General features: G+C 42.4%; 1 protein-coding gene across 1 annotated transcript in view; it reads left to right on the forward strand.

Annotated features, from left to right (window-relative positions):
- The first annotated feature begins 2,628 nt into the window (after positions 1-2,628).
- MAP3K1 (mitogen-activated protein kinase kinase kinase 1) overlaps positions 2,629-15,834 on the forward strand; it is a 58,594-nt gene continuing 45,388 nt past the window's right edge. Inside the window, exon 1 of the mRNA XM_041414667.1 lies at positions 2,629-3,246. Coding sequence (XP_041270601.1) covers positions 2,771-3,246 — 476 coding nt within the window. The 5' untranslated portion in view covers positions 2,629-2,770. The remainder of the gene's footprint in view (positions 3,247-15,834) is intronic.

Consider the following 15,834-nt stretch of genomic DNA (forward strand, 5'->3'; position numbering starts at 1 on the left):
AGTCTCAGGTTACCTGCTAGAGCTGTGTTTTAGATATTGAGAAATAGTCTGTGCAAGAGGTAACTGTATCTTTCAGAGCTCTTCAGTAAGATTTGCACTTTTTTTTCAATCAGGTCAACTTGTTTATTTAAGCGCAAAAAAAAATTTAAGAGCAAATGAGAAAACACAGATGTCAACCAGCATGTTCAATTTCTGATTCCAAAGTGGTAGAGCCTTTATATTGTGCATAAATCTGTGTTGCATGCCAGCAGTGCACTACGTAGTGTTCAAGAGTGAGGAATGGAAAGTGGGTTTTATTATCCACTGTGCTTCCTTCTCTGGTCAAGGCACTGTGGAAACACACATTTGGAAAAAATAAGGTGAATATAAGGATTATAGGGAGAATGTAATTTATTAGAATTGAAATTCAGCCAGCAATCAAAGCATAAACAACCATTATAAGGCATGCCATGCATTTTTTAATGACAGAATAGCAAGGGTTTTCCACTTTGCATCTTATCCAAAAGTAATGCAAAACCTTGACAGCACTGGCCTTACTCTAAAGGCAAAGTAATGCCTTAACAAGAGCGGTGACAGCACCTTTCTCCTTTCAGCTATTTCTTACAGTGGTGCCTCCCACTGTCCCTGTATTTTATATTTCACCCTGTTCTTAGCTGCTGTTCAGAAAACATTTCACCTCAGTGTACATGCACACAGTACCCCACAGTACAAGACATTTTCCTTGAATTTCCTGTTTCCTTCTCACTTGTTGGAGTCTTTACACCCTGAGAGAGCTGTCCCCTAGAACTGCCATACACATTGTATACACCCTTACCTCCCAGATTGACTTTATCGAAGATGTGCTTCTTCTCTGTATTCTACTCCAACCAATTGCAATTCAAAGGGATATTCCTCTTCCATTTGATGAACATTTATAAAATACCTAAAGTCATCTTCTTATTCTGTTTAGATGTCTTTAAGAGCATAGGGGTTTGTGTGGTTATTTTCTTTCTTTTTTCTGTAAATGTGATGTTATGGCAGGGAGGAATATTAGAAAAGATACAATAGTGCACTGATTGCATGGAACTAATTTCATGCTGCGTTGACAAAGTGGATACTTTGTTATCTTATTCCCGTGATATTCCCATGAGTAACATTCTCACTTTGTCAATGCGTCTTGGTCTAGGAATCTTCCAGAAAACTCTCTCTAATTTACAGAGGCTTTAAGTGTCAAATGCTACCTTTATAAAACTCAGAATTAATTTATACCTCTGAGCTGTACATTACAAGAGAATATTAGACGATCTGCTTATCCCAAAGAAACCATATTTGCAAGATGACAATGAATGTGACTGACCTTCTGACAGCATCCTTCACTGGAAAACTTGCACAAGGACAGTTGTGGTGTGGCATCTTGACAGACCACCTAAATAATTCACTCACTGTGACCTCAAAGCCTTACCTACTAATATTATTCTGCAAGTATATAGAGTACAAAGAGTGTTCTCAGACTTTTGCCTACAGAGAAAAATCTCTTCCTATATCCTCATCACATCCTCCAGCAAAGACCCTACATTTAGGTCAGTCTGATCAGATATATAAAAGGCAAGAAAGAAAGAATCTGCTTCTGTTAGAAGGTAATTATCACTCAACTAGTGCTTCAGATCAAATCACTGATCCCAGCAAATTGACCATACTAATAATCATTGTTGAGACGCTTAGTTAATGTTACACCAGGCTGTTACACCAAATTCTGAGAAATAAGCCTGAAATATTCAGCTTAAGTGCTTTGAACTGTGTGACTTCTATTTATCTAAAAACCACACCATCCTGAAAACAACCTTGTATGCATAGCAATATTCAGTTTTCCTTTTCTCATCTCAGATCAAAAAGCAAAACCACCCCAATGTGGTCGAGCGAAAATCCCGGCAAGTAGAAAATTTACTTGAACCTCCCAAGGTTCGGTCATGTGATGTCTCCTGCCTTTCTTCTCCCTCGCACTCTCTCAGGAAACAGCCGCAGCGGTAGGTGTGCGAGGCAGGGTATAACCTCATCCACATGTGCATTCCTGCGCACACATGGAGACGCGTGTGCCCCGAGCAGACATTAACGCTTCTGCGTCGCTTGCAGACACCGAGAGGCACCTGAGCATGGGGGCAGCGCCGCCGGCCAACTGAGGGCAGCCCGGAGGAGGACAGGCGGAGGCTACGAGCGAGGATGTGCATTTAATTTCCTACTGACTCCAGAGAGGGACGACCAGGTGAGCTGGGGCACTCTGGAGAGGCGCTTCCTCGGCTGCCCGCAGCGAGGAACCGCGGGCCCTCCGCTCCTCCCGGCGCCCGCCGGCTGCCAGGGAAATGCTGCCGAGAGGAGAGGCTCACATTACGGGGTGCGAGCTGGGAGCGCTCCGGGATCCGGGAAAGGCTTCTCCGCGCCTCGCACGGGTGAGCCCAGCCCGGCCGGTCGTACCCCGCCCCGCGGCCACCGGAGCCTCCGCCGCTCTCCCGCACGTGGGGAGGGCCGCGTGGGGGCGGGGCCGCGCTCCCCGCTTGGCGCCTCCACCGGCTCCCGGGCTCGGCTCGGCCGCACGGACAGACGCCGTTCGGCTTCGGCTTCGGCTTCGGCTTCGGCCCCGGCCCCGGCCCCGGCCCCGCCGGCGCCCTTCGCCGCCAATCCGCGCCCGCCGTCCGCCCCCGCCCTACGCCGTTTGCGCAGGCGGCGCCGTTTGCGCAGCGCGCTGTCCGCCGGCGGCCCCCGGTGCTCGGGAGCCCGATGTGACCCGACAGAGAAAATGGCGGCGGCGGCGGGGGATCGCGCCTCGTCATCGGGATTATCCTCGGGCGGCGGCGCGGAGGCGGCCGCCGCCGCCGCCTGCGGGAGCCTGAAAGGCGGCGCGGTGGCGGGGAGCGTCGCCGGGAGCGGCGGGGGGCTCTTGCGGGAGGCGGGCGGCGGCAGCCGAGAACAGCGCTCTGACTGGAGACGGAAGCAGCTGCGCAAAGTGCGGAGCGTGGAGCTGGACCGGCTGCCGGAGGCGCCCCTCTTCCTCGCCGCCGCCCCGGCCGCCTCCTCCTCTTCCTCCTCCTCCTCGCCGGAGCCCCCCGAGACGCTGCTGCTCCACTACCTCCCCGGGCCGCCGCGCTCCAGCCCCGCCAGCCCGGCTGCCTCCCCCAGCCGCTTCGCCGAGCTCCTGGAGGCGCTGCCGGCGGGGAGCCCGGCGGGGACGGACCCAGCCGCGGAGCGGAGGATGGAGCCGTCCCCCGCCGCGAGGTGAGGGGCGCCTACGGCTGGAGGGGCGGGCAAGGGTCAGTCCCGGCGGGCGCTGCGTGACAGCGGCGGCGTCGGGGCTGTTCCCGCGGACGGGGCTCGGGGCGGGCTCCGCCGCCCCGTTCCCCGTCGCCGCGGACCGGTAGCGGATGCGGGGGCGGCGGGAGCAGCCGCGGAGCGCAGCGCTGGGGCGCGGCGAGCAGAGCTCGCCCGCCTTCCCCGGGGCACCTGGTACGGGGCTGAGGGAGGGGCACGGCCGGGCCGGGCTGCCCCGCCGGCCGCAGCTGTCAGCGGTGCGGGGCTGCGCGGGAGCCGAGCCGCGGGGGGCGGCCCGTCTGGCTGCGGGGTGCGTTTGTGCTTGACTTCTGCCGGAGTCCCGAAAGGCTTTGAAGTGTGAGCTCGGGGCGGTGGCGGGGCCGGGGCCGGATGTGTCAGCAGCCATTGGGGCTCGGGGCGAGCGAGCGCGGTGCTGCCCGCGGGGCCGGGGCCGGGCTGCGGGCGGCGGCTGAGCGCCTGCCTTGCGGGCTCCCCCGGCGCTGCCCGCGCTGCGCGAGTACTTTGCTGCAAAACTGAGTAATCGACTTCATTATATTTTTATTTTCCCCTTCCCCCCTCCCCCCGACTTTTCTGAAATCAGATTCTTATTTGCAGCTTCGCGATAATGCAGAACTGATTTATTTTACTAAGAAGCTGATTTATTTTAGTAAGAAGAGGAAAGACTTTCAAGTATAAATATCCTTACTGCTTTTTTAGGAGAAAGTAATTTTGTCGTGGCTTAGTCTAGGTGATAAATTTCACTGGTTGCATTCAGCGCCTTGGTGTTTGCAACCTATGTTTGCCTTCAATATGTATTAATTCAGAAGTCCATTTTCTTGTGATCTGCCACTATTTTGCCTGTTTAACATGTGTGGAAGTATTCAGGTTGATGGCGAAGTTACGCCCGCGGTGAAGCAGTTTAAGTACTTTAGAACACATTTCAGCTTTAACATGTACTCGCTGGGTCTTACTGGTGTATGCGTGTGTAGGGACTGCAGTATGACCAGGTAATTGTGATGTGAAGATGACAATTGTGATGTGAAGATGACATCACCTGGATGTCTTGTAAGGTTTTATCTGGTATGGACTCTGTAGTTTAAGAACTTAGTATTAACATCCAGGGATCTGTTTTAGTGATGCCTTATAGTTTGGCTAATCATTTAAATCTCATAAAAGTATAATTCCTGTTTGGACATATGACTTGTTTGTTCTTTCTATCTGTGTCTTATGCCAGTCAAACCTCAGGAATATTTTTTAAAGGTTGAATTACCACGGGAGTACTGTAATTAGAACTGTTTTCTAGACAATGTCCTGTTTGTATGTATTCTCAGCAATTCAGATGGATTTTTGCCTGTTCCTAGGGCAGTGTAAAAATACTTCTTGTAGTGTGGTTGTGCAGATAAGAAATGGCTCTGTACTTAGAGAAGGATTAGCAGGAAATCGTAAGTGTTTTGAGGAAGGGTAACGATGTACAAGTTTTAGTGGGTGCCCTGTTTTTTTATAAACTCTTGGCATCAGCTTTGTATTTATAAAGTCATGATATTATCATGTACTGTATATCATAATACAATTATATCAAGTTTCCTGGCTTTCAAGAAAAAAAAGAATATCAGAATATGTTTAAAGAGGTTGAGTCTCATAGTGATAGCAAATGGGAGTCAGGCTGGACGTTAGAGGTGCAGGAAGGTCAATGTGTGTCGCATCAGTGGTGAAACGCTGAGTCCATCCTTCTAGTTTGTCCACAGCAGCAATGACAAAGCAGCTGTGGAATTTTTTTTCCTTTTCACACAGACAATTTTGCTTACTTTTAGGTACCTGCATTTGGCCAAATCAGTGTATTGAGTGTGTGTACATGTTAAAATACTTGTAAGGGCTTTGTGCTATTTGACTAGGAGTGTTAACAAATCTTAGAAAATACTGAATGCCAAAAGCTTTTCTCTTCAGTATTTCAGTGAGTCACCTTTGACTTTATTATAAGGGCAGTTGAAAATACATGACGACTTTAACAATGGTTGTCCTTCAGAAATACCCATAAATGCTCATGTAGAGTATCTCAGTAATTCTGTGTGCTGTATTACCAATAAACAGATATTAGACCAAGTAGTACTATATCAAGCTGTTAAAAAAATTTAAAACATCTATCTGCCCTCATTTTAATCTTGACTTATTTCAGCTGGAGGAGAGAGGCTAATTTATATGTGAAAAATAATAATACACATTAAATTTGCCTGGGCAGCTGTTGCCCAGGTATTTATTAAGGGGCAAACTTAAAGGCATACTTTAAAGAATGTTTTATGGGGAGGTTTTGAATGCAGTTAGTTGTACTTTCCTGTAAGGATCTGCTGTTAGTTAGAAGATACTATGCTTGCTCCAAAGTCCCCCTATCCATCTCTTTGGTATTACAGTTACTTCCTTTTAAATAGATTCTCTGTCTGTTTATGCTGGAAGACCTTCTTGAGCCTCAGAATGAACCTGAGAAGGGAAACTGATTGCTGTTGAATTATAGATGTAAATATTACCTTTTTCCTTCAAGCTCTCAAGCATTCTGCATGTCAGGCAGTAGAGTGAATATTTTCACTAAAAGCACCGAAGGGTGTAAGCTATCTTATATCACTGTAAGAGAAGAAGGAAGCTGTTTTCCTAGGAGTTGCAGCTTCAACATGATAAAGCACTTCAGATCTCTTATCCCATATATATTGTTTTCTGTCAGTATATTGTTTTTGTTTATAACAAGATCCAAATAGTGAATTCATTGATAACTCTAGTGTGATTTCTTGTCGCATGAGGGAAATCCATGGAGGTAAAGTGCATTTCCTTCTCTGTGAGCTTAACAATATGCTTTTAAAACATCCAGACCTTAAAGTGATGTTTGTGTCTGAAGTTGGTGTAGATGCCTTATTACTTCCTCAAGTACAGCATTAGTTTATATTGCTGTAATCATGTTTTTATAAAAATGAAAGGAAATAAATGGTTCAGTTCATCTGTGTGCTGTAACCACATACTTTGTGACTTCCATGAAAGTTAGGTGTTTGAAAAGGCATGTGCTAGATAATTCAGCTTCAAGGCAACGCTTGTAGGTGTTTATACTGTATTTTTCTGCTGTTGCTGTTTGACACATGCTAGAGACACCAAGGTCACGCTGTAAAACTGACGTGTTGTCTATATGTACAAGTGTGTGCTTGTACTTATAAAAAAGCTCATCAGTTTCAGCTCTGTATCAATTTGTAGCACCTTTGATGACTTTCAAAGGAGGACATGAATGCTTCTAACAGAGCACTGGGAGTTGTGGTGGGAACAGGAGAACATTTACAGTGACCACACAGCATGGCCAAGGATTTTTTTGTCACTAAAATGCAAACTTTCTCTGTTCCTGTCAGAATGTAGCTAAGGTAAAAAAAAATATAGCTTATTATTGATCTTGGCTATTCCTAGGTAAGGTGAAATATAATTCTGTATTTTATCCAAGTCTCTAATGCTTAGAGATGTTTATAACCATCTGTGTAAATAAGCTACCAAATTTTCTGCTTCCAGTTTGAGGGGATACTGTGGTGAGAGAAGACTGCCTTTCTATCTCTTCTGTGAGCTTGGGAGTACTTTTGGAAGAGGGTCACCCTCTACCATATCTGATTTTTATCACTCTTAGTTATTGCAAGTGGTAGGGTTCTGCTTAAATGGTCTGATCTGATATGGCAGTTTCTTTGTTCCTGTGCAAAGTAAATAGATTGTAACTAACTAATCTGGAGCTTTCTGTCTCATTGGATTTAGTGATACTAAAGGTTCAGTCTCTACTGTCACTCAGTGGAGTCTAAGTACTGCTTAGTGCAATACCTGTATGTAGACGTGTGCAGTCGTATCTTACCCAAAGGCTGAACATGTAGAGCGCAAGATTTGAAGACCAGTTTTTCCTTCTGTATGATGGATTTGAACTTCACAAGACCTTTTAGTGCACTAACACTTTCAAAAGTAATGGTGCTGCTGTGCAGAGATTTATGCTGCTGCAGGGAAGCATGAGGCAGGAGTAGAAACAAGCATCTGGGGGTGGAATGACTGTGGGAATGCTTCTGTTGGCTTTCACTGGCTTCCAGTATTGGTGAAACTTGGCTTAAGCTTGTTTAAAATACAAATTATACGTTGACATGTAGCTGTTTTTCAAACACACTTGTAAAGCTAGTTTTCAGCGGAAGTGGTGGTTAGAGGACGGATCTGGTTTGAGTTCTGAGTTTCTAATGCTAATCTGAATTGTTCTCAGAGGATTCTCTGCAGAGACCCGAGGGTCATCTTAATTTACTTTTTATCTGCTGTGCGCTCACTTAAAGCTCTAGAATTACAGTTCATTCTTAAGGCAGAATGGTCAGAAAGCCTTTTAAAGGGCTTCATTTCTTGTCTCTGTATGACTAGGAGAACGTGCTTTCTGTTGCTACCCTCCCTTTTTACCCGAAGGCTGAGTGTATTGCCTGCAGAGTTGCTTCCGCTTTCCTGTCTCACACTGCACAAGTAAAACTGGAGTGTTCTGGTTGGTGCTCGTGTGCCTTGGCTATTTTTTCCTGTATGTTTGGAGTTTTGAGGGGGTTTTGGTTTGGTTTGTTTTTGGTGGGGGGAGGTGTTGTGGGTTTTTGGGTTGTTGGTTTTTTTTGTTTTTTTTTTTTTTTTTGTCTGTTTCTTGGATTGTAAGTTTTGGGTTTTTTGTTGAGTTTTGGAGGTTTGTTTGCTTTATTTTGTTGTGGTTGTTTGTTGGTATGCTTTTAGAAGATCAGTTTTGTTGAATCTTGGCTGTAAAATGTCCTGAAAACATAGCAGCTCTATTTACTTGCTACCTAAGAGCAACTTGAAATTGGAAATTATTTACCTTCTGTCTGGAAATGGATGAAATAGTTTTCAGATTGTCAGAATAAAAGGTGATAGAGACATCACTCCCTCTTTTTTTTGGCTTATTAATGTCCAGTTGTTTTGATGGTGTTCATTGTGTGGTGATTAAAGACTTTAAGATGTTTGCAGAAAGTGTTTTTTTTCTTTAAACTTAAAATGTCATTCCTATTTGTGAGATTAAACTGTAATTCAAGACAGTCTACCTTTGTTTCACACTGTCTCCATATATTTGATTTCTGTCCCTGAAGTGTAAACTATTCAAAACATTAATGGAAATATAGCATAATACTGTCTGTTCTCATTTCTCTTGTCCCAGTATTCTAATTGGTAGTTAAATTACTGCTAATGTGATTATTATGCTGGACAGCTTCATTTCTTTCCTAGTGTTTCCCATCCTGCTCTTGGTACTGCAGCTCCTTGTAACTTACCCAAGGTCACTGTGGAAGGTGGAAATAGAGTGCTGGGAAGTGAGTTGCATCTGCTTGACCTCACTGACATCTGGCCACATCTGACATCTTGTTTTCTGAGCTCTTCCCCATCCTCTTCTTGAGCCTCCAGTCATCTTGCTTTTGAGCAAACTGAAATGAGTTCTTACTCAGCTGTCAGAAGTGATGATCAGGTACTTTTGGGAGCTGGCTATTCACCCTCAAGTGTGTGCATGTATGTGTTTAATTTCAGTAGTTACTTCTCTGAAATACCATCTACAGTCTGATGAGTTTTGAATACCTAACCATCGTGTTTCTATCTCCAGGACTGTTCCTTTTGGATGCTGAAAGAGCTTGGTCTAAATATTTAAAATGCTGAAGGGGGGGAAAAAACCCCTAATCCTAATTTGTCATAACAAATTGAGAAACAGTTTTGGGGTTTTTTTTAATACAAATTATTTGTATTACCTCCTATTCTACTGCAAATAAAATGTCTGCACAATATAATTTTAGTAAATCTTAGTATTCTTTAAAATGGAGGCTTCTAAGCTCAGTGGCTGATATTTTGCCTTCAGATGATATGTAAGTGCTCTGCATTTGGAGATGTACACCAAAATGTAAATATCTGTCAAAGGCGTGGTGAAGCTTGCAGTGACATCCACTTTGCAGTTCATGTACAGTTTATAGAGCTTGTGCGATCAAGACACTCTAGTAGGCTAGTGCTTGTTTACCACCATGGCTAAGGTAGTATTGTTATTGCTTTGAATTATGACTGTACTTTTAATTTCTGGTTGCTGAATATATAGTTTGAAAATTCTTGTGTAGTCAGTGACAGTTTCTCTGTTTATCTTTTTTTGTTTGTTTATTTTTTGGTTACTTGTTTCATGGGTTTAGACAGTGGAGTTGGAAGGTCTGATATTAAGTCTTTTCAATCTTTTTTCTCTGATTGCAGGTTTTAACTTTAGCATTAGATCTATAATTAGTGCCTTAAATCTTTCCATAAGTAAAGATCTGAGATATTTTTTATTTCACTAAAGGAAATGCCTCTACAGAACTCTAGGCTACAGGATTACAGATTTCTTTGCTTAATGTGAGAAATTATTGCAGTTTTGATTAGCATGGAAGCCTGCTGAGACAGTGTTAATGTATTCTTAAAAACTTCGGAAGGATCTTTCACATTAAGGACCTGTTTTGCATATTATTTAGTTAGATTATTCATATAAATAAAACATAGGGAGTGGCTTCTGTAGTTAGGTAAAGTTTTTTCACAGGTCATACTCAAAATGGAAGAGTGAAGAGTTAGTTTTTAATTGTGTGGATCTGGATGAAGTTATTCTTAAAACTGTACTAAAATGCATAAGTTTTTTTTTAAAAAGGTAATTCGGTAATGCCTCCATATAGATCCACAAAATGGCTTCTCCTGTAAAAATAGAATTAACATTGATTTTTGGGGTTTTTAACTGTAAATTCTGCATTGATTTGTAATGAACAGCTTATTACAGTAGGTCTCCTGATCTCTGCAGGCAAATCGAATGTCCCAGCCTGTAGAAAGTGCAAGGGTTTTGAGGTTTCCGTGGTGTGGAAACTATTTCTATAATGCCAGTAAATACAGCCAAGCTTTTCAGTATCTGTCTGCCGGGGGTGGGCCCTGGTTTCTGGCAGGGTCACAGTAACCAGGATCACTTGCTTTCTCTTTGAACCTCCAAGGTTAGGGCTAGCTAGGACTGGTGGCCTCGTACGTTCTGCTCCACACAGTCTTGTTTACACACTTCTTCAAACATCTTCCTAAAATTAACTGAAAGTTGGAGTTTGTTCCCTGGAGAAGAATTTACTCTGAGTTGCAAGTGCATGTTTCTTACCCTTCCCCGAGGCGCTTGGGGGAAAGAGCAGGGGTATGTGGAAAAGAGATCTTAAGGACATGCAGATTGTTCTGCATTTGCTTTAAGCCAGTAGTACAAGAAGAGGGAGAAGAAGCTTCCTGCTTCAGCTCCCCTCCAGCCTTGTGGACAAGAAAGCATAAAATGAGACACATTAAGCCATGCAGAGCTCTGGCAGAGAGCAGTGTAGGTGGCCTTCAGCACTGTCATTTCAGAAATGCTGTATGCCAAACCAATATGGAAAAGTTGTATCTGCTTGGTTTCTCTCAATGTGAAGATTACCATGAAGAATGAGTGTCCTTTTTTTTTGTGATGAGAGGGCACATAATAAAATAACAAATATTTGTGATTAAACTAAGATGTCTTCCATCTTTTCAAAGTTGAAAGGTGTATTCATGTAAGGATGTGTTCAGCATTGTAAACCAGCATATACTGCTACACTCAGCAAGCTGAGTGAGGAAAGGTGTGGATTGGCAAAGTGTTTGACTTGGGAGATTTGTGCCTGCTCATTGCATTTGGCTTATGCTGCATGCCGGCATCCTCTGTTCATTGTGGTTACTGTTATCGCTCATTTCTACTATATTGCTGGTAGCAAAGGATTCAATTCTGAAAAAGAATGCTTTTTTCTTGTATAGATACTTCAAAGCCCAATGGGTCCAAATTGACTCTCTTAGGAATGGAAAATATAGAAAAAGGGCTTAGAAAGTACCACAGTACATAATAAAAAAAACCCAAAAAAACAAGTGTTCCCTGTATCTGAGAAATGCTCATTATTTTAGTCAAAAAGAATTTCTTAGTCTGAGGGGTTTTTTTTATTCCACAAAAGGAGAGAAGTCAGGATTTGCAGACTCCTAGACTGTCCTGCAAATCCTGTCTCTTTTCTACAGTAGAAGAGGGACTTCCCTTTTTGAAGAAAAAAAATTTATTGGAAGGGTTTGATCTGAACATTGCCTGTTGACATGTCCTTGAAAAAGGTCTTGCTGACATCTCATTCAAATGTTTACTGTCTGTTCCAAATAAAACAGTGACAGTAAGTTTCCTTGGCTGTTGCTCTTTGGGATACAGTTTACTAATAACGTCACAAACCTTTGTGAAAAGCAGCATTTCTCAGAAAAATAGTGTCTTTAACCAAGCTGAGTATGGTGGTAAACTAATGAAACTATGAGCTATGTCAAACTATGATAGTAAACTAATGAAACTGCTTACTGTTTGTCTTTCTAAATTCATTTGAAGTACAGTTATACTTGATCTTGAAATTCTTATTTATGTTGAAAACTCTGAAGTATAGATTAGCTCTTTTATGAAAAGTTAAGTGTATGTATGGTGAGCAGAATGATGCTACTGTATTGTAAGATTTGTCTTTCAAGCATGTGGTTAAGTTCCAGCACGTTCAGGTACAATGGTAAACCGTCTTGTCCCGGTAAATGTGCTGAAGTATTTAATTCTCCCTGGTGTCTCAGCAGTAAATTAGTATGCTCTACTGTTAGCTTGTTCTGACCTGCTCTGAGTTGCATGTTTGTGGCAGCATTTTACAGTTCTGCTGCTGCTAGTGAGGATGCCCAGCAAAGCCGAGTGGAGAAGGAGAATTGCTTTGACACTTTGAAATCGACTACATATGAATTGCGCTCCTTTATTTTGAAATTGACTGCAAATGAGAATAGAGGTCCAGTGCCAGGGCAAGCCACTTGTAGACCCTGGGAATCAAGACTGCAGGGGAGAGCACAGCCAGAACTTTTAGATATTTGGCTTCCTTTCAGCCTACCGGGTAGACTGTTGGGGAAACTAGCAAGGGGAACTAGTAGGAAATCTGCCAGTTTCTATCATGTAGACAGAGCTCTATAGGACCTTCATCAAAAGAGGTCTTTCACTTTTTCTTAAATTTGACGAATAATTTTTTGAAATTATTTCTTCCCAGGAAGCAGCTTAACTGTATGATTAGTATTTCAACTCTATTTAGTGTACTTGCATGTGCCTAAGTAGTTGAGACCTAAATAGCCATGAATAGCTAAGACTTAGACAGAAACTCAGATTTTAATCTTGTGAATGAGCCTCTAGGAAAAACTTTAAACAGTGGTGGAGCCTTATAGGCATTATTGGTATTCTTTGTGTGCCAGTGTTCACTTCATGTGTATCTACCATATTTGCAATATTGGTACCTTAGCTTGAAATAAAGCAGGGCATTTATCACTAAGTATGTGACTAACTAGTGTGGGTTTTGTTCAAAACATAAATTCCACTTCAGAGGAAAATCAGCACCTGAATTTACCATTATGCCCACTTTGAAGTTACATGTGACTCTGTCAGGCTTCTGAGTGAGCTTTCTCTGCTTATTGGCTCTGTAGCAGCTGGCGGCAGGATGGAGCCACCATATCTGCTGTACTCACAGTGGCTGGGTAAGTTCTCTGCATCTTGTGGCATACAGCTACATAAAACCTTTTCTAGGACTTGTAAATAGCAAGCAGGACTGCCTCTGATGCTTCAGGCACTAGGTACCTCTGTAGAACTTTGGAAAAAGAAGGATGCAGCATCTGGTTATGTAACGTGTGCTACAAACTGCAAGACCTCCTGGCTGTAACAGAATCTCTACATAGAAGTGTGTTTGTTTCAATTAGCACATTTAAGTTGCTTTTGCCTAGGCTATGCTGATAGTTGTTAGTGCATACTGATTTGTTAAATGTCTAAAACTCATGGGTTTGTTATGATTAAAACCTGGATTGAAAGGATACAATGGTGCAAGTGGTCAAAAGTGTACCTAGGACCTGTAGCTATGAATAGTTACACTTACAGAGCTGTAAGATTTTGAAAAAATACTCAGTTTGTTTCATCCAGCTTATTGGGAGATAATTCAGGTCTGTTCCATTAATGTTTGTGTGGGGAAAGACTACTGAACAAATTTACCTTCTTTGGTTAACAACAATATAAAAAGCTTTTAGGTTTCTCTGATCATAGAGCCAAAAGTGCTCTGATTTGCACAACTAGTAAGTAGGCAAACTGGATTGGAACAAAGCCAAAACCAGATGCAGGACTGATTTATATTACAGCAGCATTTTCAGAAATGTGACATGTCATCTGTGTGAAAGAGCTCAACTGGTTATGCTGCTTAGGACCAACTGTGTTCTGTCTCCCCTCTGTGGGGAGAACACAGCCGGTGTTATGGGAACTGATGCCTTAGGAGGGACAGGCTCTTTTTTTATTAAGTATTGTCAGTCTCTGGTCGAGAGGACACCATTGCCTCCAGATTTCAAAACACTTGTGCATCAGACATGGTGACAAATAAATTTCTGATTTGGTGGAGGTACAGAACAGGCATATGAGTTTTGTGCTATTAACATCTTTTAAACTAGTGGATTTTGCTTGAAACCACAAATAACTATGCAGTCAAAGTTTTTTGGTGTAGTTATTATTGGGCAAGGTTTTGGCATTTTTTTCAACTGTCAGTCTGTCCAGTCTTTCCTCATGTTTCTTTATAACCATTTAGGGGGAGGAAAAAACACTCTCTAGAGCTTGTTCACATCTCTAGAGCGTGTTCTTTTTCCCCCACTAAGTTCATTTTAGAGAACCATCATTTCACTTTATCTCCTGAAGGCCCAATGTATGCTTCATTGCATTCCTGAATCTCATTGTGACAAGACCTGCATTTTGGTACTTAAAAGGAAATAGGAAATGAGACAATATGGGTCTAGCACTGTTACTCCCTTTCCATGTTCAAATAAATGGCATGTTTTTATAACTGGGAGGGGATGAAGCTGGCTCTCACAAGGGAAGTGGTTAGTTCTTACCATGGTGACTTTTGATAAGATTTTGTTGGGCTACTGTATACTTGTTTGCACTTGCTAAAATAATCTGTAATGACAGAATTTAAAATTCTTAACCCTTTCTGTGTAACTGCACTGATCCTTCAATCATTGTGAGTGGGCAGCTAAGGAGCTTTTCCATATTCATACAGCAGCTTCTTTATAATTTTGTGCAGGTGCATGACTGGCTAGCTAATGCTTAACCCAGACCTACTAAGCAAGTATGGGAAGTGTGTCTTCTGAAAGTGGTGACCTTCCCTGTGGAGAGTGTTCAGAGTGGGAGAGTTTGTGTTACATACCTGAGTGTTCCTGAGGCTGACTATGCACATGCCTTTTGGTTTTCCAGGAGAGGATTAGGTGACAGTGCATTCTTCACTGGTTCTGGGCTGCAGTTAGCCTTGTTCAAAACATTTCAAAGGCATGTTTTCTTTCTGACGTCTGCATGGGCTTGGGGCTCTGTCACCCCTTGCTTGTCCCAGGTTGCCTGACATTTTAATGTAGCAATTAATTCAGTGGGTGACATGAGTCTTCAGCTTCTAGTTCACAGTCAGGTCAGTCCAGTACCTAGTAAAAGATTAACTTGTTGAGAAAAGTATTTCCATAAACAGTCCATTAGCAAGTCACAAGGTCACGACTCGTTTCACATGCAGACTTTCCCCCAGCTATAGTTACACCAGTGTGTCCCGGAAGCTAGTTTTTATTTCTGGACTTTTATGTATTATTGTGGTTTCATAATGATTTGAAAAGCAGTTGCACATCTCCTTAAAGTGAGACTGGGAAAGCCAGTTACTGTCACATATTTGAGACGCAGCTGCTGTCATACAAGTTTTCATGGTAAGAAATAAAATCAGTGTGACATCTTTAGCAATCACAAATGTATGCCTAATCTTTGAATATTTAAAATTAAAATTTAATAAGTTATCTGTGTGTTACAGAAAATGCTTTTTTGTTCTCTTTTTCTTAGGCATTTGTCTTGTAAAGGTTTTTTAGAATAATACTCTTTTGGCTGTAAAATGAGCATATTGCAAATGTGTTTCAGTGGTGGTGGTTAAACTTTTAAGATGTCTGATCAGGCATTGATTTTACGTGAGTCCTTTTAAAAATGATTATGTGGAAATGCCATTAAATGGGAGCACCTTCTAGTTGCAAGAGGTATGGACATCTTTTCCTTTAAAGCAAAAAAAAAAAAACCTTAAATGGTGTAGAAAAGTAAATAAAATTAAATGGAATTATGAAATTGTAATAATCAGCCAAATTCTGGGATAGAATTATTACTGTGTCAAGTTGTTTCAACTGAAGTTGAAAGTCCTTTTAGAGAAGTCATAGCACAGTGGGGTAATCACAAGTGGAACTCTTTACTCGTAAAGGTGCCACAATGCTCAGACTTCTTGTAATCTTGTATAATTTGTTGCTGCTTTACCATTTAATGTGCTGAATCAGTGCTGATGAGTTTCTTGGTATCACCTCAGGGAATTCAGGTTTAGTTGTTGTTAGTGATTTCCTTTGAGTGAAAGATGCTTCCTCTACAACAAGTGGCATAATTTACCCTTTCTTAAATTGGTTCAGTGAAATCTTGGGCTTTTATTTCCCATA

The sequence above is a fragment of the Onychostruthus taczanowskii genome, unplaced genomic scaffold, assembly GCF_017590055.1.
Source record: "Onychostruthus taczanowskii isolate IOZ18803 unplaced genomic scaffold, ASM1759005v1 scaffold46, whole genome shotgun sequence".
Taxonomy (NCBI): Eukaryota; Metazoa; Chordata; class Aves; order Passeriformes; family Passeridae; genus Onychostruthus; species Onychostruthus taczanowskii.